Source organism: Chaetodon auriga, chromosome 2 (assembly GCF_051107435.1).
Source record: "Chaetodon auriga isolate fChaAug3 chromosome 2, fChaAug3.hap1, whole genome shotgun sequence".
Classification (NCBI taxonomy): domain Eukaryota; kingdom Metazoa; phylum Chordata; class Actinopteri; order Chaetodontiformes; family Chaetodontidae; genus Chaetodon; species Chaetodon auriga.
The window spans coordinates 4,528,918-4,551,950 of record NC_135075.1 but is presented as its reverse complement, the minus strand read 5'-3'; the positions used below and the strand labels follow the sequence as shown (position 1 = coordinate 4,551,950).

The 23,033-nt window shown below is 40.0% G+C and overlaps 1 protein-coding gene across 4 annotated transcripts in view; it reads right to left on the bottom strand.

Annotated features, from left to right (window-relative positions):
- iqsec1b (IQ motif and Sec7 domain ArfGEF 1b) overlaps positions 1-14,278 on the bottom strand; it is a 176,391-nt gene extending 162,113 nt beyond the window's left edge. For 3 of the 4 annotated variants that reach the window (XM_076750752.1, XM_076750760.1, XM_076750768.1), the window contains exon 1: positions 13,784-14,278. In XM_076750752.1, the coding sequence (XP_076606867.1) occupies positions 13,784-14,064 (281 nt within the window). In that variant the 5' untranslated portion in view covers positions 14,065-14,278. The remainder of the gene's footprint in view (positions 1-13,783) is intronic. The other variant, XM_076750813.1, reaches the window with a different exon arrangement.
- Positions 14,279-23,033: the final 8,755 nt, after the last annotated feature.

The window sequence follows — 23,033 nt, the reverse complement described above, 5'->3', positions numbered from 1 at the left end:
GTTACAAACAAGACTGACCTGTGGCAAAGATACGAATGTTAACAAGCTACTCACACACACACACACACACACACACACACACACACACACACACACAACCAAGTGAGATGTATATATTTCCAAACTTCAATGTAATGTAATTGCAATAAAAAGCTTTAAAACTGATTACTGGTAACTGATTTAAAATATGATGCCCTTAAGTTGAGAGTTCAATGATCTATTTCAGGCTGGATAGTGCACACATCAGCACTGGAAACAGACACATTTAAATCATAAAATAACCTCTTCCTGTAGCACAAGGCATTAAGACGCACTTGCTGAAGATTTAATCTACTACTCTATCTCAGTTTCTTTTCTATACTGGAATTGTCTATACTAATGTCACAACTGTGGTGCTACAAGCACTGCAGGAATACAAATTACATCAACATATATCCTACAGTTCATTACAAATAGACTAATACCATTAAAAACGCAATGATCTAAAACATCTGAGAGGTGACATTTTCAACATGCTCCCGTGCTCCATTCTGATCTTTTTATCCTAATAAATTCTTTTTGAATGTCACTTTTGAATGTCATGATGTTGTGTCACAAACACAAACGGCATAATCATAAAGAAGAGTGGTTATTTAAAAAATCTACTAAGCAAAAAACTGTTTCTTTATTAATCATGCAGTCTACAAAAAATGTCAAAATAGTGACAATGTGAGTCTTTGAATTGCTTGCATTGTTGGAAACAAGTCACAAACAAGTTCAAAGCCGGAAAACTGACATAAGATAAGCCTTTGTTGATCCCCAGAGGGAAAATTTGGTTGTTGCAGAAGCACAAGGAGAGAAATAAGTACAGATAAATAGGGAAAGAAAAAAAATAAATAATAAAAGGGATGTAAAACTAAAAGAAGGATAGACGTAACAAATAGGAACTGTACAAGAGCAATTAAAGACATCATTATGAGGTGAAGAGTCACTAGGTCTACTAAATGTAGCATAAAGTGCTCATAATTCATAAGAAAAGTGTTAAGTAGACAAGCATAACTGAAATGACTTAAATGATAAGTCATAATTGACTAACTGATTACAATTACTTGGTTTCAACACTACAATAATTAGTCTTTGGAGAATGAGTTGTGTTCCAAGAATTACTCAGACTAGCTAAATGGCTCCATATTTAGTAAGCTGAATAACCCAAACACATTTTCATGTAACTTGAGGTAATGAACCAACTTGTTATGCAGTCTTCCCCTCGTTGGATTTTACTGAAAAATTGGGTTTACAGCCACACAAGTAGGTCTTAACAGCAGTGCACCCAAGGTCACTGGTATGCAATTATGTGACTGCAGTATTGAAGCTTGCTGTGAAGAAAGGGCTCAGTGACCAAACGCAGCTCTTGATTTAGCAGTTGCTCCAACCCTCTCCCATGGGCATGACCTTTAGGTGGGTATCAGGAGAATGAAAGAAAATGATACACAAGCAGAAGAGATGAGGTTACTCTGAGTAGACAGTCTCAGGCTGGAGAAGTGTGACAATCTGGGAGGACCTCAGTGGAGGATGTCTCTCAACTGGCAGATGGGGAAATGTAAGCCTCAATGCTGATGACTTAAAAATGGGTTGATGGTTTTAATGGAGGTTGGGGCACTCTACTGGCAGTGCTCCAGGAATTGCAACCAGTTGGTCCATCACTTTGGTCCTGATTGAAATATCTAAACAGCTATTGAATGTATTGGAAAATGAATACAGATATTCAGACCTATTGAGTTTGGTGATCCCCTTTTCAAGCAGCAGTTTTATATCATGATATTTATTGGTATAGACATCCATGGTCTCCTCAGGATGGACTGTAATAACTCTAGTGATCCCCTGACTCTTTGACTTTTCCTCTAGTGCCATCATTGGGTCACTTTAAATTTGTACTTTGCTTTATGACCAAAAACCTTCAGCCTTTCTAGTTTGTACAAGTGCAAATTAGCATCTGATTTTGGTAAACATTCTCTGCTAAGCACCAGCATGTTAAGAGATTCATTGTGAGCCTGTTAGCGTGCTGACATCAGCATTTAGCCTGTACTGCTGTGCTAAGTAAAGCCTCACAGAGCCGCTAGCATGGCTGTAGCCTCTTAGTCTTGTTTGAAGATATCTAACCCAGGTTGTCCGCTCCAAAATTTTCAATAGCAATGCCACAAGATATTTGCGCATCTGTTCTGATGCCAAAACAATACTTGTTACGGTATCATCCATTGTTAACTATAAACAAGATTTTCTAGAAAACTTTCTTTCATCTATCAAAATAAGCCAAACTTTCCAAAGCATCAGTGTTTAATGTCCTAACAACTGTACAAAAACTCCCAGTAACTCCTCAGTTAAAAGGCAAGTAATGAATTAAAGCCTTCTAGCTAGTTCAGGCAGTCAACTCCAGTCTGCTGCTCCACTCACACAGCATGCTCCTCTCACTGCAACACATATTTAGCATCCTTTCATTATTGCAGTGGCGTCAGTGCTGTGCTCTCTCTTTTGCTGCATGTCTGCTGCCACACCTGACCTGAAAGCTGTGCTGTCACTGACTGTTCATTTTGCTCCTGTTTATATATCATTATAAAACCCCAACCTCAACCTCAGCACTCACCCGTAGGCGTTGAGTCTGCCTGTCCCTTGAGGGGAAGCTGGTATTAATATCAGTGATTCTGTTGGTGAAATTACTACATATATTAAGTAGAGCCATTATTACTTAATAAAAACTGTAGTGGTGTGGGACACAACTCTGTTGTATAATAATTATGGAGAAATGAACATTATGCATATATGTTATATAACTATATATACACAAAGAAATCAAATATTAATTTATGACTTAAATCAGCCAATATCTGACAAAAAGTCAGTAAGCAACCATAAGAATCAGAGCAAGCATTAAAGTATACCTAGAGTTTGGTAGTACATAGGCAATCAATGTCCAGTTCTATATCTAAAAAAATATTTATTCATTTATTTTTAATGTTTGATACCCAAAGACTTAAAGGAGTGGGTGTCATTTCAGCCACCTTTAGTAAATATTCATCCTGTGACAGAGCCAGAGAAAACCCACAGGAACCCACTATAAGCTGAGTGGAAAATCTCTGCCTCTAGAACAGCTCTAGTTTTCAGTGTGCTGCTGATGTGAAATGAAATGGAACTCATCTCTCTGTGCTGTCAATACGTCCATATTGGCTCCATGGCCTCCAGGATGGTTTTGGTCCAAAGCACAAACTGTGTAGATATTTGAAACATTTTAGCTATGAACAGCATTTGCAAAGCTTTTACTTTTTCATGAGCAGGTAATGGGTTACTTAGAAACTAATATATGCCAAGGCCACAGAGTCAAAATTTCACTTTGAAAAGAAAAAGGCATGAGAATATTTGTAGGTTTTTTTCTCATTCCCATTTCAAATCCTGCCATGTGGCTTCACAAGATAACAGCTCTCCTGGGTTGTTGGGATTCATGAAGATTATTGAAGTTATGCTTGGTCACAACAGTGAAGCAACAAACTTAAAAAAAAAAAAACTTCCTTTTATGAACAGCTGAAATACAAATTAGTCATCATCAGAATAAAGTGAAAAGGAAAGAGTAACACAACACAAACATTTCAACTCGGTCAGTAATAGACAGCTTTCTGTGCCATTATCCATCCATATACACACTGATGGATAGATGTTTAATATCATATAAAAGACATGGCATTGGAAGGACTCAAAGACTTTGATATGTGGTAACTTTCTTCAGGCAGGTAAATAAAACAGTATTTGACAAAAGACAGATGATTTTCAAACCACCATTAAACCGAGCCTCCAAAACACACTGATTGAAAATGTCAAGATGAAAGCCTCATGACATCTCAGAGAGAAATTTTACAAAGTATCTCTGTGAGTGGACCTGCAGGTATTCTTCAGTCTTCAGAGAGCTCATTTACACTCACACCTGACCTTTAGATATTCAAAGCTATGTGATAGCTAACAAATAATTGATCGGCAACTCAAAAATGCACATTTTATGTGTGTCAGAGAGGAACATTAGGTTCTTCCACTATGGTTTGGATTATGGGGTGATGCCACAAATTAGTATAAACACTACATTTCATGGTCCCTCTAAAGTCCCGCCACACGCTTATTATTTCATGCATACATTAGAGCTGTTTCATCTGAACTAAGTCCTGTAATACCTGTGATAGCGAGTCTGATCTGATACTCATGTTGTTTAAATATGTATCAGACACACTGAAATATCAGCTGCAGCTTTTACATTCTGCACACCTTATTTTCACAAGCTACTTGATCCAAATATTGAAGGTCCAGGTTCAAAACTCTTAAAGTTTATGTGCTCAAATTATTGATGTGATATGAATGAAAGTGGAGAAACGTGGCTCCTGAAATTGATGTGATGCAGTCAGAGAGAAGACATCTCACAATGTTTGAGTTATTAGAACTACAGACACACTCAGTCCACTCAGGCTGTACAGTGGTATTACATTCACAAAGTTATCAAGTTACTCACGGAATAAACACTAATTAGGGCCATCTGGTATGACCTGCTGCCAGCAACGTCTGCCATTTAAACTGCTAAAAGTGACACGAGAAGCTGCTAGCTGGAAGTTAGGTACACTGCTACTCATGACAAAGAGACGTTAGAGTCAGAGTTTGGAGAGTGAATTTTGCCAGTGCAGGTGTATAAATACAGCGAGGTACAGTGGAGTGCAGTAAAGAAAGGATCAGCATTTGATCAGATTGGTTTTTGCTGGCACTGATCCTCAGGATCAGCTCAGGACATCTCTAGTTGGTTCAACTTCTTATTAACAACAGTGTTGTGCAAGCTCACACTTCACAAGAGCCACCTCAAAGTTCACTTCACACAGAGTAAAATAAACTTGAGTTCATTCACAGTCCCAAAAAATGAATTAGTTCTGTTGAACTTGTTCTGTTGTTCATTTAGGTTTTCTAATGAACTGCAACAACCCACAATGTAGTCTCAAAAGACAAAAGTCTCTCCAGTGTTGTTGGGAAACAGTAACCAGTACAAAATGTGAGTTTGACTTGGGTGGAAGAACTCTGTAGCTATTGCCTCATGGTCTTACCCTTCGTTAATGATTTCTTGTGATCATCATTTTCTAAGGTGAATGCTTAAACTGTATGGGTTGTTTCAAAATGTTTTACCGATGTGGCTGAAGTTCAGGCTTGTCTGTTCAGAGGTTTACATAAAAATGTGAGATTTCTTGTTGACTTCATCAGAGTCAGAGTAGGGTGGGTCATGACTTTGCCATTTGATATGCTGGGTGCTGTAAAAGAGAGCACTCCTGTGAGCATATTCATGCACAACATTGTCAAAAATTCCACAAAAACACTAAAACCATGACCTGATCCATCTTCTTCCTCTGTGCCATAGAGCTCCATTCTAAAACTATTAAAAACACATCGGTGAGCGACACTTTTGTACTGAGTGATATAATATGTATTAATCCACCACTGAAAATAGTGCCCAACAAATGCACTATTTCCTCCTGTGATCAGCTGTTCAAGGAAAATACAATAATTCAACATAAAATTCTATTTAGTTTTTAGATTTATGTCTTCAGTAGATACTGTAATACACACATACAGAAAGTATTGAGAGACAGCATTTGTTGATGTGACTTTGAGAGAAATTACGAGCCATTGATTTGATGCAACAGCTCAATGCACAAGAATCAAAATTATTGTCAAAGTGTGTGCGCGTGTGTGCGCACTGTATTATTCATCTTGAGGCCCTACAATCATCGCAGGCCTCTGGCAGAGTGACAGCTGAGGTATGGCGGTGCTGTGAGACGGAGAGTCAACAGACGGGAGAAAAAAGTGCCAAGTGATGATCATAAAACAGCTTGTTCATAAGAAAAGTTGCTACAGTGCAAAGATAACAGCTGCTCTGACTCCATTTAGTCAAAGTTCAAAACACTGGAAAACAAAAGAGCTCATTTTTCTCGCGGGAGAATTGAGGAGAGGGAGGAGGAAGAGGGAAGAAATGTTAAAGCCTCAACATGCATTCATCAGCACTCCGAACTGATGCATCCACTGTGCCATTTGTTGTTGGCATCAAAATACGCGTATCATTTCCTCCATAAAATATCCCCTGCAGTAGTTACCATGTTAATGACAACACATGATCAAGAGGAAAGTGAATCCCTTTAAGCACATTCAACTTTCATTCCTCCCACTGGCATATCCGTGAACCTTAGCATAACCTACTTATACATCGGCCCACACCTTAGGCCCTGCTAACTGACAATGCGTTGGGTGAAAATGCAATTCCAGGTTGTTCCACAATGAGCCTTTAGGTCTGCTATGATATAAAGGATGAGCGGCAGTCAGGCCGGTCTAAAAGATAGGTCCTGCAGCTGGCAGAGAAACGGTTTCAGCTGAATGACAGATGGCCTCCATTTACACACTTGATAAACTTCTGTAGAAAAATGCTCTCAAACAGACGGCGGCATAGGGAGCATAATGTGATGTCATCCTTCTGGGTGAATACCAACACTGTCCAAATAAGGTGTGTTCATGGCTAGCAATAAAAGAATAACTTAAATAAGTAAACAGTGGCGTTAATAAATTAGACACAAAAAACTTTTTAGTTTAAAAGTGAAACTTTTAAGACATTAAAATAAATTGTCAGAAATACATGATCTTAGGACACATACACATAATCAGTGTGTGTCTCTTATATTCACCTAAATACTGATTAAATACGTACCTGATACATTGAAATCCTACTTAAATGAATCTGACCCACCTCAATTTCATGAGCTACTTGATCCAAAAACTGAAGGTCCTGATTCAAAACTATTAAGCTTAAGTTACATTATTTATTTGATATGAATGAATGTTTAATTGGAGAATGTGACTCCTGAAATGAACCTGATACGATCAGCTAGAGAGAGGACATCTCACTCTGCTGGAGTTGCTGGGACTTCAAAAACACTCTGTCTACCTGAGGTTGTGCTGTGATGTAACAGAGTGATGCTTCTTGTAGCTTATAAACAATCCTTATGGTGCAGACACTGAGTGCAGAGAGCACTTTAACCTGACAACAGCCAAGTTTAGTTCATAAGGTTTTGAAGAAACTGCGTAGTCAGAACATCAATCAGCATCTATTATGATGATCAACTGATTATTCATTGTTCAAGCCAAAAAAAAAAGGTTTTTTGTAGTTTCAGCTATCATTTGGTGTCAGTAAATTGAATCTTGGGTCTTGAATTGAATCTCCACCTTCAACATTGGGAAATTATGGACATGTTCCCCAATTTTTGACAGGTTGTCAACAAATGATTAATTGAGAAGAACATGGGCAGAATTATCAATAATGACAATAATCATTTGTGGCAGAAAACAAAAAGAACATGGACCTGGAGATGGTGAGGAAGGTGTGGATACTATCTGTCTGTTTTCAGCTAAGTTCAGTTTTGCTTCTATCAGAGCAGGCTGTCAGTCGAGACAGCCACATCATGTAAAATACTACTCAAACAATGTTACAACAAGCTTAGAACAGATCTGTGGTAACGGCCATGTGGGAAACCTGCTGACTGGAGTGCCAAGCAACAGATTCTGGTGCTACAGCGCTGTCAAAGGCAGCAATGCGCCAAGAAAGAAGACACCTGAAAGCTAATGTAAACCATACTGTTTCAAAAGAGACTTAACATCTTAATGCCTTCAGCATGGCCTTAAAGATCCACAAAATACATACGGTGAGAAATGTTGAGCGTAAATAAAACTGTGTGTTCCTGAAGAAAACTCAGGGTGCCTTTAAACTCGGACCCCATAGATCAACCACTTCTTCACAAGAGTTCAAGAAAAACAAAAAACTAATTTGTACTGTTCTACTCCAGTAAACAATATACTCCCACTCTGCCACAAGATTATCAATAAGCTCGAGTCAGCACAAAGCCAGTGGCCCGCTCTCAGAAGGGTCTGATGTAAGATTTCTAGGAAAAAGTCAAAACTTATTTAAATATTAATGTGGATTCTGGATTCTACTCTACGACAGACTGCGACAGGGAAGGTTCATAAGCCTTCATTAATTTATGCACAAGGCAGTTTCACATCAATGTTTCCAAGTGTTACAGAGGTTTTGCTTCCTCACTGTATGTACGACTCCATTCAAACGTGGCAGAACCTGCACTGTATCCTCCCAGAGAAAACATGACATGACGCAGTTTGCTTATTGTCACTATGGAAGAAAACACAGTTTTAATTGGAATTCATATCAGATTGACATTAAAACCGACGGTGAAGTCATTATGAGTAGCAAACTTTTTTCCCTGTTAATTTGGAGATTAATTAACTTTTCAATCTCATATCATGATTTCTCACCAGGGGGCACATTCAAAGTAATATCCTTAGAAAAGTTTGTTACGTTTGGGGAAAAAACAGCTCTAAAATGAAAGGAGATTACACAGATTTGTGTCGTTCAGCTTTTATGTAATGCAGCCACGGAGTTTATGTCGTTGTTTGTGTTCACCTCATAACAATTCATTTATTCACTTTGCATTTGGCAATACATCAAATTCTCATTAGCATCAGCCTGTCCAGACTGTATGATAGATCACCAGCTTCTTCACCCTCTGATGTGCAGTTTTTAGTAACTCTCTTCAAATTAAACTGCATGAGATATTTAAAATACAGGAACAAGAGGCAACATACAGCATACAGGGTGTTACACACTGAGAATAAACACTGACAGATTATATAATGTAGCACATTGCTTTTACCTCCAACCCGCTCCATGAATATCTCATTCTAAAATGTATTCTGCTTTTGAAAGTTTATTTATTCTTCTCATCTTCTGTATTCAAATGGCAGCCTGTCAAGACCACCCTGAGGCTTCACAATCTACAGTGTTCTCTGTGTGAAATGTATTTCTGCTCTGGCTTTAAATGCACCACAAACACCATATATTTAACAGCATGCCCACAGCAACTGTAGCATATGTGCTTATTCATAAAGTCAAAACTTTGTGATGTTCGGGACCAGTTTTCATATGTCCCCTGGCGGTGTTCACTTTTTTGACTCCTGATTCGCTGTGCAGTCTGAGAGTCTGAGCTGCTGATCAGCAAGCGGTTATTTCCTGTTTTTTTTACAGCTTATTTGTAGTTTTTATAGTATATGTAGAACAACCCAATCACTTTATTATAGATTGCTACTGACTGTTTTACCAAAATTAAAATAAAAACCACACACAGGTGAATTTCATAGGTGACAAACTGAACCACTCATAAGAGCCCGTTATACTGTATATTGTTGGAGGGCCTGCTCTCTCTATGGACCCCCCCCCCCCTCCCCCCGCACAACCACACTGCCTGCATTTACAGTTTTATATTTGATGAATGTTTACAACGGACAGTCTGGTTAATAATCTTGACATTAGCCTTTGTTTTTCTTTTCCAATTAACCTGCGATTTGTCTTGTATGTGAGGTTGGGTCAAAATAAACTACAGTCTGTGTGTGTTCATGGTAATGAAGGAACACGTCAGCCAGTGTGGCTCATTGATGTGTTTTTAATAGTTTCTGGACAACAATAGAGCTCTACAGAACAGAGGAAGAAGATTTGCACATGTGCATGCATGCAAGTGCGCACACACATACACACACACATACACAATACTTGTTAGTAAAATGACTTCATTACTGGTTTTGTTCTTTTCATGGGATTAGTTGACAATAAGAAAAATACAGAATGACACTGAAGTGCTCTGCTCAAAGGCATCTGGATGGCAAAAGATGAGTGACAGTCTGTCTCTTTCTCTTCTGACTCAAATTTTGCTAAACCAGCCAGTTAAGGGGACACTGCAACAAACAAGGAAATTATCCTCCCCATCTACTGGGCTGCTGCCTATTTACAAGTGTTGATTACCCAGCCCACCACGGGCCCCAGAAGCCTCAGGTTTACTGTGTGATGCATAGTTTTTGAACATTTGATTAATTGCAAATTGTGAGGGAATTTGTTCTGCTTAAGTACAATATAAGTACGGCAAGCTAAATTCCACTTTCACTAACTTTCTTCAAAACGTGTTGGTTGTTAGGGGTAATAGCACGCAACTCAGTAATCCTGAACACTGATGACGCAAATGTTTTCAAACCAAAGGAATCCTTTCTACTCCACTGTTCCAGGCCATATATCTACCAACACACACATGCAGTCTGACCTTGATAAGAGCTGTGTGAGTTGTGAACTTTAACAGCCAAATAAAGCGCAGAGTAAACACAGAATAACAGCCCTACCGCAGTGGATTAGCTCATAAAGCAGACTGTGGTGGGAACAACATGCTCCCACTCTATCAAAACAGACACACTACTCTGAAATCTTAAATCTCTGAGCAGCCTTCTCTCACTCACTTCACTGATTACCTGGAGTAACGGGGTGACCTGTCTTGCTGCGTTGGGATAGACTAATATTATGCTCCGTGCGTGTGTGTATGTGTGTGTGCGTGCGTGCGTGTCAGAGGGCCTGGGAGGAACAGAGCACCCCCACTGGCCCTCCAGTCAAGGCCAGGACTGTATGCTGACTGCGGTCAACACAAAAAGAACAGCTGACGTGGCCCAACTGTTGACAGAGCACAAGGGACAGGACTCCCTCTCAGCTGTGTGTGTGTGTGTGTGTGTGTGTCTGTGTGTGTGTGTGTGTGTGTGTGTGTGCAAACGAACTGTGTTTAACTAAAAAATATTTGTTTGATGTTGAACCAGCGAGATGACAGGAGAATTCAAACATAAATGTGTGTACGTTGCCCCTCAGGTGTTAAAAAGGGACACTAAGGATAGAAAATCCAGAGGGACCAGCTCCCATCCTTTGCTCCGCACTGATACCTATTTATAGCCCCGCACAAACGATGAGTGAGCAAATATGATAATGATGTCATAGGTTACAAAGGCCTTACAGTATTGCACTTGGCATAAACAAACAGAACCAGGTTATTGCTGTAGGTGCAGCTGTGTGGAGCAGAAATACATTTAGTGAAGGCAGAATTTTAAGCAGCGTAACTCACGACTTCTGAACTTGTGCTGGGATCATCAAACTGTTTGACTGTAGAGCTAATCATTCACCGCCAGAGATGCTGCAATTTTATACTGACAGAGGCAGGAGGAAGCTGGGGGGAGTGGGGGGAACTGTCATGGCACCAGCATTGCACTGGTATACAGTATACAGATGACAGAAATTTGTCAAACGTCACAGAGTCTGACGCACAGCTTCTCCCTCTGCTATATCTGGTTATATGGGACAACTGTGGGCAATGTTGCAAATCAATGAGCAGGATGGTTTTCTGGCAATAGTGGATTTATATGGTTTTTAGATCAATGCGATAAAGTACTCATTAGTCACTTCTAAATATGCACTCCACTGCTTTTACACGTGATGTTCAGTTTTCTCAACATGAAAAGTACTACTCAGTCTGTGTTCTTTGTCCTCTGGCTCTGGAGGGAGTTTTCCAAAGTTTGAAAAAAATAACCATTATGGTGTCACAGTGATGTCATCTGGGTTATTTCAGCTTTTAAAAAGAAAGTCTGGATAGCAAATTGAAGGTGTGGGGCTTGAAAGAAGTGCCCATTTAGGAGGCTAGGAGGGTCTAATTAAGATGCTACCTGCTTGCATTATAGGAAATGTAGGATCCAGCCTTTTGGAGCCACATCCATATTCTAAATATCTCTGCCTTTGTTGCTTTGAATTTGACCATTCTTTCTTAAACCTGTCAGGATGTGGAAGTGCAACACCAAACCACTGGAGTAGCTCTAATTCTAACTGAATATTTTTGCTTGTTGGTCAGACAAAATTAGCAATTTGAAGCAACCACCTTATAGAAAAAAACGCCTTAAAAATAATCAACAGATTCTTAAAAAAAAAAAATCCTTAGACAAAGCCCTGATTCAAGTACATATCAATGTCCAGCTCAAATCCAGGACCTTATACTGCATATCTTGGTCCTGCATGGATTTCTACTGCAACTTTCAGTTAAACATCCATTCATAAAATTTGCTATGGGAAGCTCATCTGATGGTTGAAAATCTTCTCAGTGACCTATAAACTGGGGGGCAATAGCATTAGATCACTGAAAAGTGATATAATTCACAATTTAGTTTGATTATGAAGGGTCATTTCCATAAAACGAACCAAAGTCCTTGATGCAGCAGGATTCCCTCCACATTCAGCTGGAGGGCGCTCAGCAGAGCGCTTAGTGCCACCACTGGTCTTTGATTTTTTTGTATTGACTTGAAAGAAAAAGGCCCTTTTGCATCAGAATAAGTCATATTGAATTACTTTGCAGCCTCCTGGCATTGATTTTTCACAGCTCATAGATTTGTGTCCCATCCAGTGAGTTTGTGTCTTCAAAAGTCTTCCTGTAACAAACCTTATGAGAGGATGTGTGACTGAGTGCCTCTGAGTTCTGATAACCATGTAGGACACAGACAAGAAGTATAGAGTCCAGGGTCAGGGTTAGATACTGGTATGCATTGGGATTAGGGCTGCATAACGTTTAGCCTATAAAATGTCAGACAATAGTGAAAATGTCCATCAAAATTTACCAGAGCGCAACGTGACGTCTTGAAGTTGTTAAAGACAAAGTGACAAAAAGCTTAAAACTCAAAGACACTCAACAGATCTCAACATAAACAGATAAAAGCTGCAAACCCTCCCATTAAAAGAAACTGGAAGTAGAGAATGTTATATCTCATCCTGGATCAATGAATAGTGATATAAAACTGCATATATCCTGACACACATGCAGCAATTTTATCCATATTGCCCATCCTGACATGGCATGATGGCTAATGATGAGCAAAAAGCCAAACAAAAAATAAAAACCCATGAATCTAAAATGTTTAGAAGTCAATTACATACTGTACGTACAGTGATCAGTGTGAAACGCTGCTTTCCAGCAGTCTGCCTGCTTTTGAGGATAAAACATTACACAACACCAGACTGATGAATCCTTGTGATTTAATTTTCTGTTAGATGCTTTATCCCTGATAAAAAAAAAAAAAAAAAAAAAAGACCATAGCCTGCATGCATCCTTTCATTGATTAAACAATCAACCTTAAATGTTTTTGTATCCTTGAATGAACATTTCTGAATCAATTCTGATAGTAGCACTGGGCATATCTCCAGAGGAACTGCGTCGTTTCAAATTAAAAGCCTTCTATGGTCCAGAGAAAAAAAACTCAATCAAAGTCAACACATTAACCGCACATCACATCATTATTTCCTGGCAATGTCTTCAGATTGAATCCTTGTCGCCTAAGCGAGGTGGAAATAAGCCAACCAGCAGGACCAAAACTTGTTTTTATGACAACGCCACAGCAGACAGCTGATTTCCTCTCCTCTCATGATCAAAACAAAGTCACACCCACCGATCCGGACTTCTGCCACGATGCCCTCATACAGTTTGTGCTCTCCAGAATGTAATATTCATGCTGTTACATACACTCTACAGTGCGCCTAACGGGATCCATATTACGCAATACGCGTGTAAAGCGTGCGTAGCCTGTGTATGAGCCTGGAATAATCCCTGACAATCTAGATATTACACGGATCATTAAAAATGTGGTCAATGACAAAGTGGCAGAGAAATGTGCGTTTGATTTGTTTGCGTGGTTCCACCTGACAGAGATGGCACACATAAACACAACCTCCACATCTCTCCAGCCGCGGAGCAAAACACTCTGCTGACACAAAGGAGGAATATAAACTTTGACAGCGCCCTGAACAGCCAAACCATGTGGCACAAATCAACAGTCAACTTACTTTTCCTGCATGACATTCTCCTTGATGGCTCCCAGGGTGGAGTGGTTGCCCTGCTGGAGTCTGCAGGTGGCCAGGTGCCGCTGGTGCTGATCTTTCAGGCAGGCGTTTTCCTTGCAAAGGTCCGTCACCTGGAGCTCCAGCTCGTCAATCCGGACCCTCTGCTTCTCCAGCAGCCCCTGCTGGGTCTCGATGATTTTATTCAGCTCCTTTAGATACTCCGCCGCCTTGCTGGGGTTCTCTGTCGGGTTCTCCATCTCGTAAAAGCCCCGTTGCCCGTCCATGAGGGCGATATCCACACAAACAGAAAAGCAGCCCTCTCCCTCTCACACACACACGCTCAGTAGTAGTAAGACTGAGCGCTGTCAGATTCAGAGGTCCTCCCTCGCTCCGACATGGCTGGTTGAAGGTGTAGTAGTGGCAGTTTTGCTGTGAAGTTGGCTGGGTTTGGTGCTCCGCTTTACGCCGCCGCGTCCACAAGCTCTGCACCGCAACAGCCTAACTAACCTCCAGCCAGCCGCTCCGTTCATGGGAAAGCTGTTTAACTCTTTCAGGGCTGGAGGTTCAGCGCTCCGGCTGCGCGCTCCGCCGCCACACTGTGAAGGCTGTTATTGTTCTGTGTGGCGGTCGAAGAGACGCCGAGTTTGATCACTGCAGGTGCATCTACTCAACAGGTAGGTTGAGTCTCTGTTGCGCCGAATCACAGGTGCGCTCACCTCCGCATCAGAGCTCATTCTTGCACGGTGTCAGCTGTGTGTTTGGTCATGCAAGAGGTAAAACTCCTTCCCTCCCTGGACTGCATTGTAAACAGCAGGTCGATTCGCCTGGTAGGCTGGAAAAAAGCCATTGTATTCAGATATTTTAATAAGCGTACCGGTTGTAAATAATAGACTTTACAATGTTGATATCAGAAGAACAAATTTAAAAATGATTTTATCAAAAGTCTCTGTGTTAAAGTGATTCTGTAGTATTTGATGGTGCTATCAACAGACCCTCCAAATGGCTGGATTAAAAATTAGCAGCTGGGCCCCAATTCACCCAAGAAATTGATTTAGGAATATATTCAAGCACCATATCTTGATTTGTTGGCCACCTGGGGGCAGCAGCCACATCCAGGAGTCACAGAGAAACATTAGCATTCATTTAAAGTCATGTTTCTGTTCACCTGATGACTGTAAGTCCAATATTAACTCTCCTTTTAGCTCTGTTTTGATCTCTACACACAAAATATCTGTCTCTTTAGCTGCTAAATGCTACACTAAGTTCACAAGCTCATCGCTAACACTGTCTGTCTGCTGCTTGGTGCCGGATAGGTCATGTACAACGGATTCATCAGAGCTTTTTCTCCGGCAACAGCTGCTGGAAACAAGGTTGCTGAAAGTGATGAGGCTGAACCAAAACAATGAGTGAAAGTCCCCCTCAGTTCTACAGAGCTGCAGAGTCAGGTGCTAATTCTCTGTGAGGTTCACTACTATGAGTGACCCCATCTCCATTACATGTAGTCATTTGACCCATTGTTGATATAAAAATATTGATTTTTGCAGCTTTAATGCTGGCTGATGAAATGAAATTTAAGAGCTAAGACTAGATTTTGACACATGGGACCTCTTTTCTACACAATGACTCAAGATCTGTGACGTGGGACCCACCTTGCAGCCTGACATCATGACACCCTTAATGAAATCACCACAACTAATTGCCAAACAGGGAATCTGAGAATTTCAGGGCCCCTTAGTGGTCCAAATTAGGAATGTTCACACCAGAAATTACACTGTGCTTTCGCTGTTTAATGCTACATTAAACCTCATTAAAGGTAGGCTACAACTAGCACATTAAGTTGGCATCAGCATGAGAATTTCCCTTTAAAAAGTCTTCCATGGGGAGTACGGATATTAGAGCGAGAGAACTCATTAGAAGAAAAATGGAATTTATGAAATTGAAATGTTTTCAGATAAGTAAACAATTATCACCCCCTTCCATTCTTGATGTGAAGTTTTGGGAAAAGCACATTTATATTGGTGGTTCACAAGGCTAAAGTGTTCTTTCTGCAGCTGCTGTGCCACAGAAACCAAAGCCATGACCTTTGTTACATATAAAGCCCTGTCTCCTCCCAGAGGCTCACTGTTTGTCCAGCCCACAACTGATCGTGTGCATATGCAGCAGCAGCATTTTTTTTTTTTTTTTTTTTTTTTTTTAACTGTCGCTCTCTGCTAATACCCTTCGCACCTGACCTTTGGTTGGTAAATTGCTTGTCTTGATGCTGTTGCATACTCTTCACCAGTGTGGGCCACTCAGCGCATCCCCCATCAGAGCATTACCATTTAAGAACATTAAAGACCAATCATATTAGCTAAACCTGCTCAGCTTCACTTGAAGCTGCTGCCACTCATTTTTACAGAACACACAGCACGTAAACTTGTCTGACTTTATCTTCTCATTTACCATATTTACCATTTAATCGGACATTGTTTTGTAGTTCCTGACCATTTGTAAAAAAAATAAAAAATACAACATTTTACAGACTAAATGATGAATTGGACAAACAGATTAATCAATATTTATAATCACTATCTGAAGCTTTAAAGAAGTCATTTAGTCATTTATAAAATGTATAAAGTAATGGCAGATGTCCATCTTAATCTCTACAGTGAAAGTTGTTTAATTTGACCAACAGTAAAGCATCCAAAGCTTTTATTTGATAAATGATTGAAGAAGTAAGTTAATACCTTTGTGTAACCTCTGGCTTGAAGTTTCTGATCTGTTGCTCCCCTCTCTCTACATCACACCCGCTGGTGATGTCAGGGAGCACAGACCACACCCTGAGTACTAACAACATTGAAAACAACATCAATAAACAAACCACATTTGCATTCATTTTACCTAACAGATTCTGTTAAATAAATGCAACTGGAACTGTGCAACTGCGGTGCATCTGCCTACAAATCAGCTGCTTTACATGTCTTCCGAGGGTGCCTGATTTTACTACAGCAAAACTAGCTTTGATCAAGCATCTGAGCCGTACGTACGCGTTATATGCTTTAATGTTGTCAGGTCAGAGGTGATAGACAAGGTGTGGAGACAGCAGTTGAAATAAGTGTGACAAATTCCCCAGTTGGACTTGAACTTGGAACACTGTGACTTCACAGTCAGGGCTTAAAGCCCTAGGTCAGGATGCCCTTACTTTTTAATGCTGTACCTCCTTACATCCCATCATGGGTTTAATGTAGCAGCTTCATCTTCTGTCCTCTGTGAAAATGTGCTTTTCTCCATGTGCAGATGTCCCAGGGTTATTCTGATGTGTCACTCACTCTCTGATCTGCATGCGTTTTAGATTAAATGTGCTTTACATCATGATGCATCACAGGCTACTGCAGCACAGTCTGTAGAGATAACATAACTATTCATCTATTCAGCGGATGTAATGTAGGAATCCTTGGACACATTGAATAAGGCCACTGCTGCTGCAGCAGTCTAGCATCACTGGGCATAATTTAGACATCAGAATGCTTTGTCTTGATGTTGATAAGAGCAGGTGGTCCTGATTTGAAGGTAAAGACACTTGTTTATGACTGAAATGACATTTAGACAGTTGATTCAGTTTGATTTCATACTCAAATATCAATATCAAACTCAAATCAGGTTTCTGTGCTCTCTTTTTGCACTGGGATGTATTGACAAACAGTATAAAAAAAAAAGACAAGCACAGAGGCAGACCACATCTGAAGCCTGTCATTATCCCTCACAATCACATGCTCCAGTGCTGGATGGTTCTTTCACACAGTGATTGCCCTCTAGTGGATTGTTGTGTTAGAGCACATACGGTCAACAGTGATGGGACTGGTGATGTTTGACAACTTTGAATTAATTTGCTAGCTCAATATCTGGCTTTTGAAGGATTTCAAGTAATGATATGAGGTGATGCGCACTGCATTAAAGCATTAAATTAATCTAGTTCCATCTGGTAAATGCAGAACGCTAACAGCTAAAGGCTCAGAGGAGGTGTGCTCATGTTGTCCACTGACAGGCACAGCAGGCTAAATCCTCACTGCCATCACCTACTTGAATGCATTGCACCACATTTCTGGTGAGAGTGGGAAAGATAATGTGCATAATTCACCCAAAAGATTCTATGATCCAACGCTTGTAGAAATCTTCAAAGCACTGAAGAAAGCAGAGGCAGAAGTGAATTGTAGAAAAGGGAGATTTTTTTTTTTTTTCCAAAGTTATATTTAGACACAAAGGATATTTTTTGCCTTTTGATGCAACAGCTCTATCTTGCAGCGGTGCTGTACAGCCGAAGCAAAACACAAATGTAGTTTTCTGATCTGGAAAGAATTTTCTAGAGCTTTGGCTGACATTGGTTCTTCAGCTTTTTGTGAGAATTGAAGTTTCATCTCACAAAAGGCCATCGTATCAAAGGTTGCTACAGTAACAGCAGCAGCTGCAATGCTGATCCCATATGTCCCTCGAGATAAAACAAAGACAGGCTGAAGTGGCTGAGGTGTTCACCTCTCCGCCGCAGACGTCAATAAAGCAAAACCTAGGCCGAGCAGAGAATTGGAAAACACGCATGGGAGTGTGTGTTATTCCTGCCAGCTCACAGCTTGTGATTCAATTTGACTTCTGTGAGATGTTATCTTTCTTCATGGTTTAAGACGCAGGAATGGCCTTTTTACAAAAGCTCAGAAGACTATTTCCTTCCCTCACCGCAACAACAAAGTTGCTGCCGGAGAGGAGGCGGGTTTATGTCTCTAAAGGTTGCATTCAGAAGTTTTTATGGCCTCAGATTAATTTTTCTAAACTCAAGTGGCTAGTAAGGATTTAATATCCACCCCATCAGTTGTTGTTTTATCCACTGAGCCTGAAAAGCAACACAGTGTTGTGGACCTTAAACCCCAAACTACCACAGTATTGTACTGCTCTGTTGTAAAAGACCACAATCAAGCACGACTAGCATTAAATGAACAGTTACCTAATTTAAACAGAAAACACATTAAACTTGAAATTGAAACATTTTTTAACTTTAACAGAAAAAGTCACTCTATATGTAAATAATCCTTTAATTTCTCACAGGACAAGCTCAGCACTTCAGATCTGAAGTTGTTTGCAATTGATTGGAGTCGTCCGAGTTGCTGAGCTTCTGTAGCATTAAAACCCTGTCCAGTATATGACAATACATTTCCAACATTATGTAAAGATGATAAACAGCCTACCAGTCAGGCACATCTGGGGTAACTGTTGTCTTTAATTTTTAATATACTTTTTAATTTTTAATTACTTAATTCAAGGAAATTGTTCACTAAAGGACTCAGTTGCCTGTCCCTAATTATGTATTTTGCATTAAAGTATTACCTGAAGTAGTATCCACAAGACTTACTGCATGGCTGCTGGTCCCACTTAAATTACTGAAGGCCAGAACTTCGGGAGGACAAGAGCAGTCAACAAATCTGACTTTTGAAACAAACTCATAGCAGCACAACTTCAATGTCTGCCACCTGAAAAGATCCGATCTGTTGCTTGAAAACACAGAGAACACATGTAATCAAAGTCAAAGAAGCGAATTGCTATAATATTCTGTCCATGAAAATGACATGGGAATATGTATCTAATAACCTGCTGAGCTGTAGTAAAGCTAATGATGCAGCATTATTTCTTAGGTTTATTTCAAAGTCCTGATATTACTATGGCTTTTTGACGTTTCACTCACTTTACAACATGTTATGAGTGCACTCATGTAGGCCTAGTTTACTTACTGCTGGACAACACGTTTACTCAGGAAGTTTAAATGTTCTTGTTCAATGTTATGAGACTAAAAGGAGAGCAACCCCAGTCACTCAACACAAAGGCATGAACAATATTCTGGTGGTGAGACAGAAAATGTTTGATTTCAGACCCAGCTTACTTCAGCTGAACATGTGATACGCTGTTGTATGTCTCCTAATAAGCCATATGCAAGACGATCCAAGCATATGGAAAACCTGGCTATTATTATCCAACCACTTTTCTCACTTAACCAAAACAACACTATTAATCAGAAGTCTGTAAATGAATTAATGCAGTTTATTCAGGCTGTCGGTCTTTAGCCACAACTTCATGAAGTGTCTTGTCACAAGGTTCTCCAAAATCAACAGCACACTTCTCCTTAGACACAACCATTGCCCATGCTGTGGAAATTTACAGCATCCGTTGTTTTATTAGCTTGTCATACATTCAACATCATTAGGAGGGATATTTCAATCCTCGAGTTTATGCCATTCACATCCAAAGAGCTCACAAAGTGCTTCAATGAAAGTAAACAGAGTTAAGATGAAGGAACATCAGAAAACACGAGTATAAGACCAACTGGAAACAATCAAATTTAGCGCACAAAAGTAGTTAATTAGTTAGGATGATCATCTTTAATCATCATATTATTAAATGCGTTCTGTGTGTGAACTGCAAAAGAAAGAAACATCATACACACTCAGTGAACAGCTAACTACCAAAAAGAGCATGATTTCAATTTCTTTTTTGTTTCTTTTGAAAATCATATGTGTGCTGAAGCATGTGTGAAGTGTGCACATTTCACTGCATGTTCTCTTTTTTCACGGTTATCTTCATTGAATTTCTAGCAACTGTAAGCAGCTGCACATTGCCACAGTGTAGAAAATATGCAGGGGTTTTTTGTTTGTTTTTTTTTCATTTATTTGACTTCAGGCCTTCAGTAATTTAGTGTGAGACAAGCTTTTGCGTCCCGCAAACATTTACATGACTGTAAAGTGTCATTAACTTTGAAAGTCGGGTCAGTGTTTTTAAGGTGTTTGGAATGTCAGTGAAGATTGCTCAGCGAGAGAGCTATGGAAAAACAGTCAAAACAATAGTATACAAAATAAAAACAAACTATTTATCAGCCTTCATTTAGTGGTGACAGTGTCTGTATGTCTGTCCTTCAATTTCCTTAACAACCATCCATCCAATGAGCTTCATGCTTGGTTGGTGTATTGGTTGAGGACCCAAAGAAGTGCAGCATCGAGTGCGAGCTGGTCGCAGTGACTCAGAATAAAAACTGTTCGATATATATATATAGGACCCAGGGAGGCACAGTGTCAAGTGTGAAGTTGTTTGGATGAACAGTTCACAAGAAAGCTGCAAGCAGCAACACCAGAGACCAAACAATTGAGGCACTTCACTGGTTCAGTTCAATTAGAGGAGAGGAAAATAAGGAGGTTTTCAGTCTTGATTGAAAAATCTCACTGGTGCCTCTCTGATTGAGGAAGGCAAAGAATTCCACCGCAGTTTATCTTTGGAATGATGAATGTAGGAAAGCATTCCACCAGTGCTCCCTGTCAGAAAGTCGACAAGAAAAAACAGGTATACTTTTCCAGGCCATTAGTACTTTCAGTGATAAAAAAAAAAAAAAAAAAAAAAATCAGATAAGCCGCGTTCGCAATTCCAAGCATGTAATGTGACTGTTTGAACAGGTTCACAATGATGTGAAGACAGTTTTTGTTTCTATTTCTCTGATGTTCTTTGGAGTGTAAATCCAGCCTGGAGACTAGTTATTTCCGATGCTGGAACACACACACGACAGCAGTCAGATGGCTGTTGGCTGTACTCTTTGTGCTGCGTTCAAATGCAACTTTCTAACAGAGGATGACTTGAGCTGATGCAAAGCATTTGATCAGTGGGCCTTTGTCAGTTCTTTGATGTCAGCTCGATGCACAGGGCTTTTTTTTTTTTTTTTTTTTTTTTTGGATTTTGATTGATTTCAGTAGTTCAGTAACACTGAGGTACGAAAGTATCACAAAGAAAAAAATAATTGTGTTCTCTTCATTATCTGTTAATACGAAAAAGATGAAATAATATCAACTTTATCCTTCATGGTCCCCTGCAGCTGAAAGCTACTGTGTCTCAGCTATTGTTGGAGATATTCATCAATATATAGAGACATACTGTACAGTGGACAGCTGTTAATATACAGCACGTTGGTCCACTCCATCTCCTCCTCCATCTCAGGTTGCAGTTTGATTGATTAAAGGTTTAGAGCACCGCCACTGTATGTTCTATTGTGAATGACTGGGCCGAGCAGTATCCCAGCTCTGTCCTTGGCCAATTTCTAAAGGCATCATTTCTCTGCTGATAACATGAGAGGTGGGGGTCTTTAAATGTTCTATTTTTAGCTCAAAACAGGAAGTTGAAAAGCTGTTTGCCACAACTGTATACAGCTGTGCTGGAACAGGATTTGTTTTTCACATGCTCTGCTCAGTGATTCTGAGGCAGTTTCCTTGAAGCAGGAAACATTTTTATTTATTTGTTTTGAAAATTTGGAACACACATGGTGAAAAATAATCTGTAGCAGTACTGTATGCAAAGTTGTTTGATTTTCAATAACTATTGGCCATCTTTAGATATACAATGCATAAAAGGCTTGGTGAATACAATGCATATTGAAAATGCTTGCATTGTCTGCATCTTTGTCTGCTTGACAAAGCTTTGTGTCCTCGGATGAATGTGCTGAATTTCGACAGGCTGCCTGAGTGCTCAATAGTGAGATCCATCAGTGGGCACCAAACAGTGTGTTTTATATTCCTGTGTCCCGTATGATATCAGCGCTCCTCATTGTCTGCTTCTAATAGATGAGCAGCGAGTTGAAACCAGCAGTATTAACAATGACATGCTATCTAGTGTCACACGTCTGTGGTGGCTTTGGAAACACGATGAAGACAGGTGCTGCGGCACATTCTGTGCCTTAGTCAGACAAAGAAGACAAAGCTGCCTTCACTGCTGTGTGCCGCAAACAGTGTGCATTATCTGTGGAGATGGCCACAGAGGTGTGGTCAGATGTAATATGAAGCAAATTGAGGAAAAAACTATGTAAACTCAAAATGTTTCAACTTCAGTTGAATGTACAGAGTACATACACTCACTGACCACTTTATTAGGTACACCTTGCTAGCAGATGATTTGAGCTTTGTGACATGGTGAATTATCCTGCTGGAAGGAGCCATCGGAAGATGGGTACACTGTGGTCATAAATGGATGGACACGGTCAGCAACAATACTCATGTAGGCTGTGACATTTAAACAATGCTCAGTTGGTACTAAGGGGCCCAAAGTGTGCCAAGAAAATATCCCTTACACCACCACCACCAGCCTGAACTGTTGATACAAGGCAGGATGGATCCATGCTTTCATGTTGTTTACACCAAATTTTAACCCTACCATCTTAATGTCGCAACTTAAATCGAGACTCATCAGACCACACAACATTTTT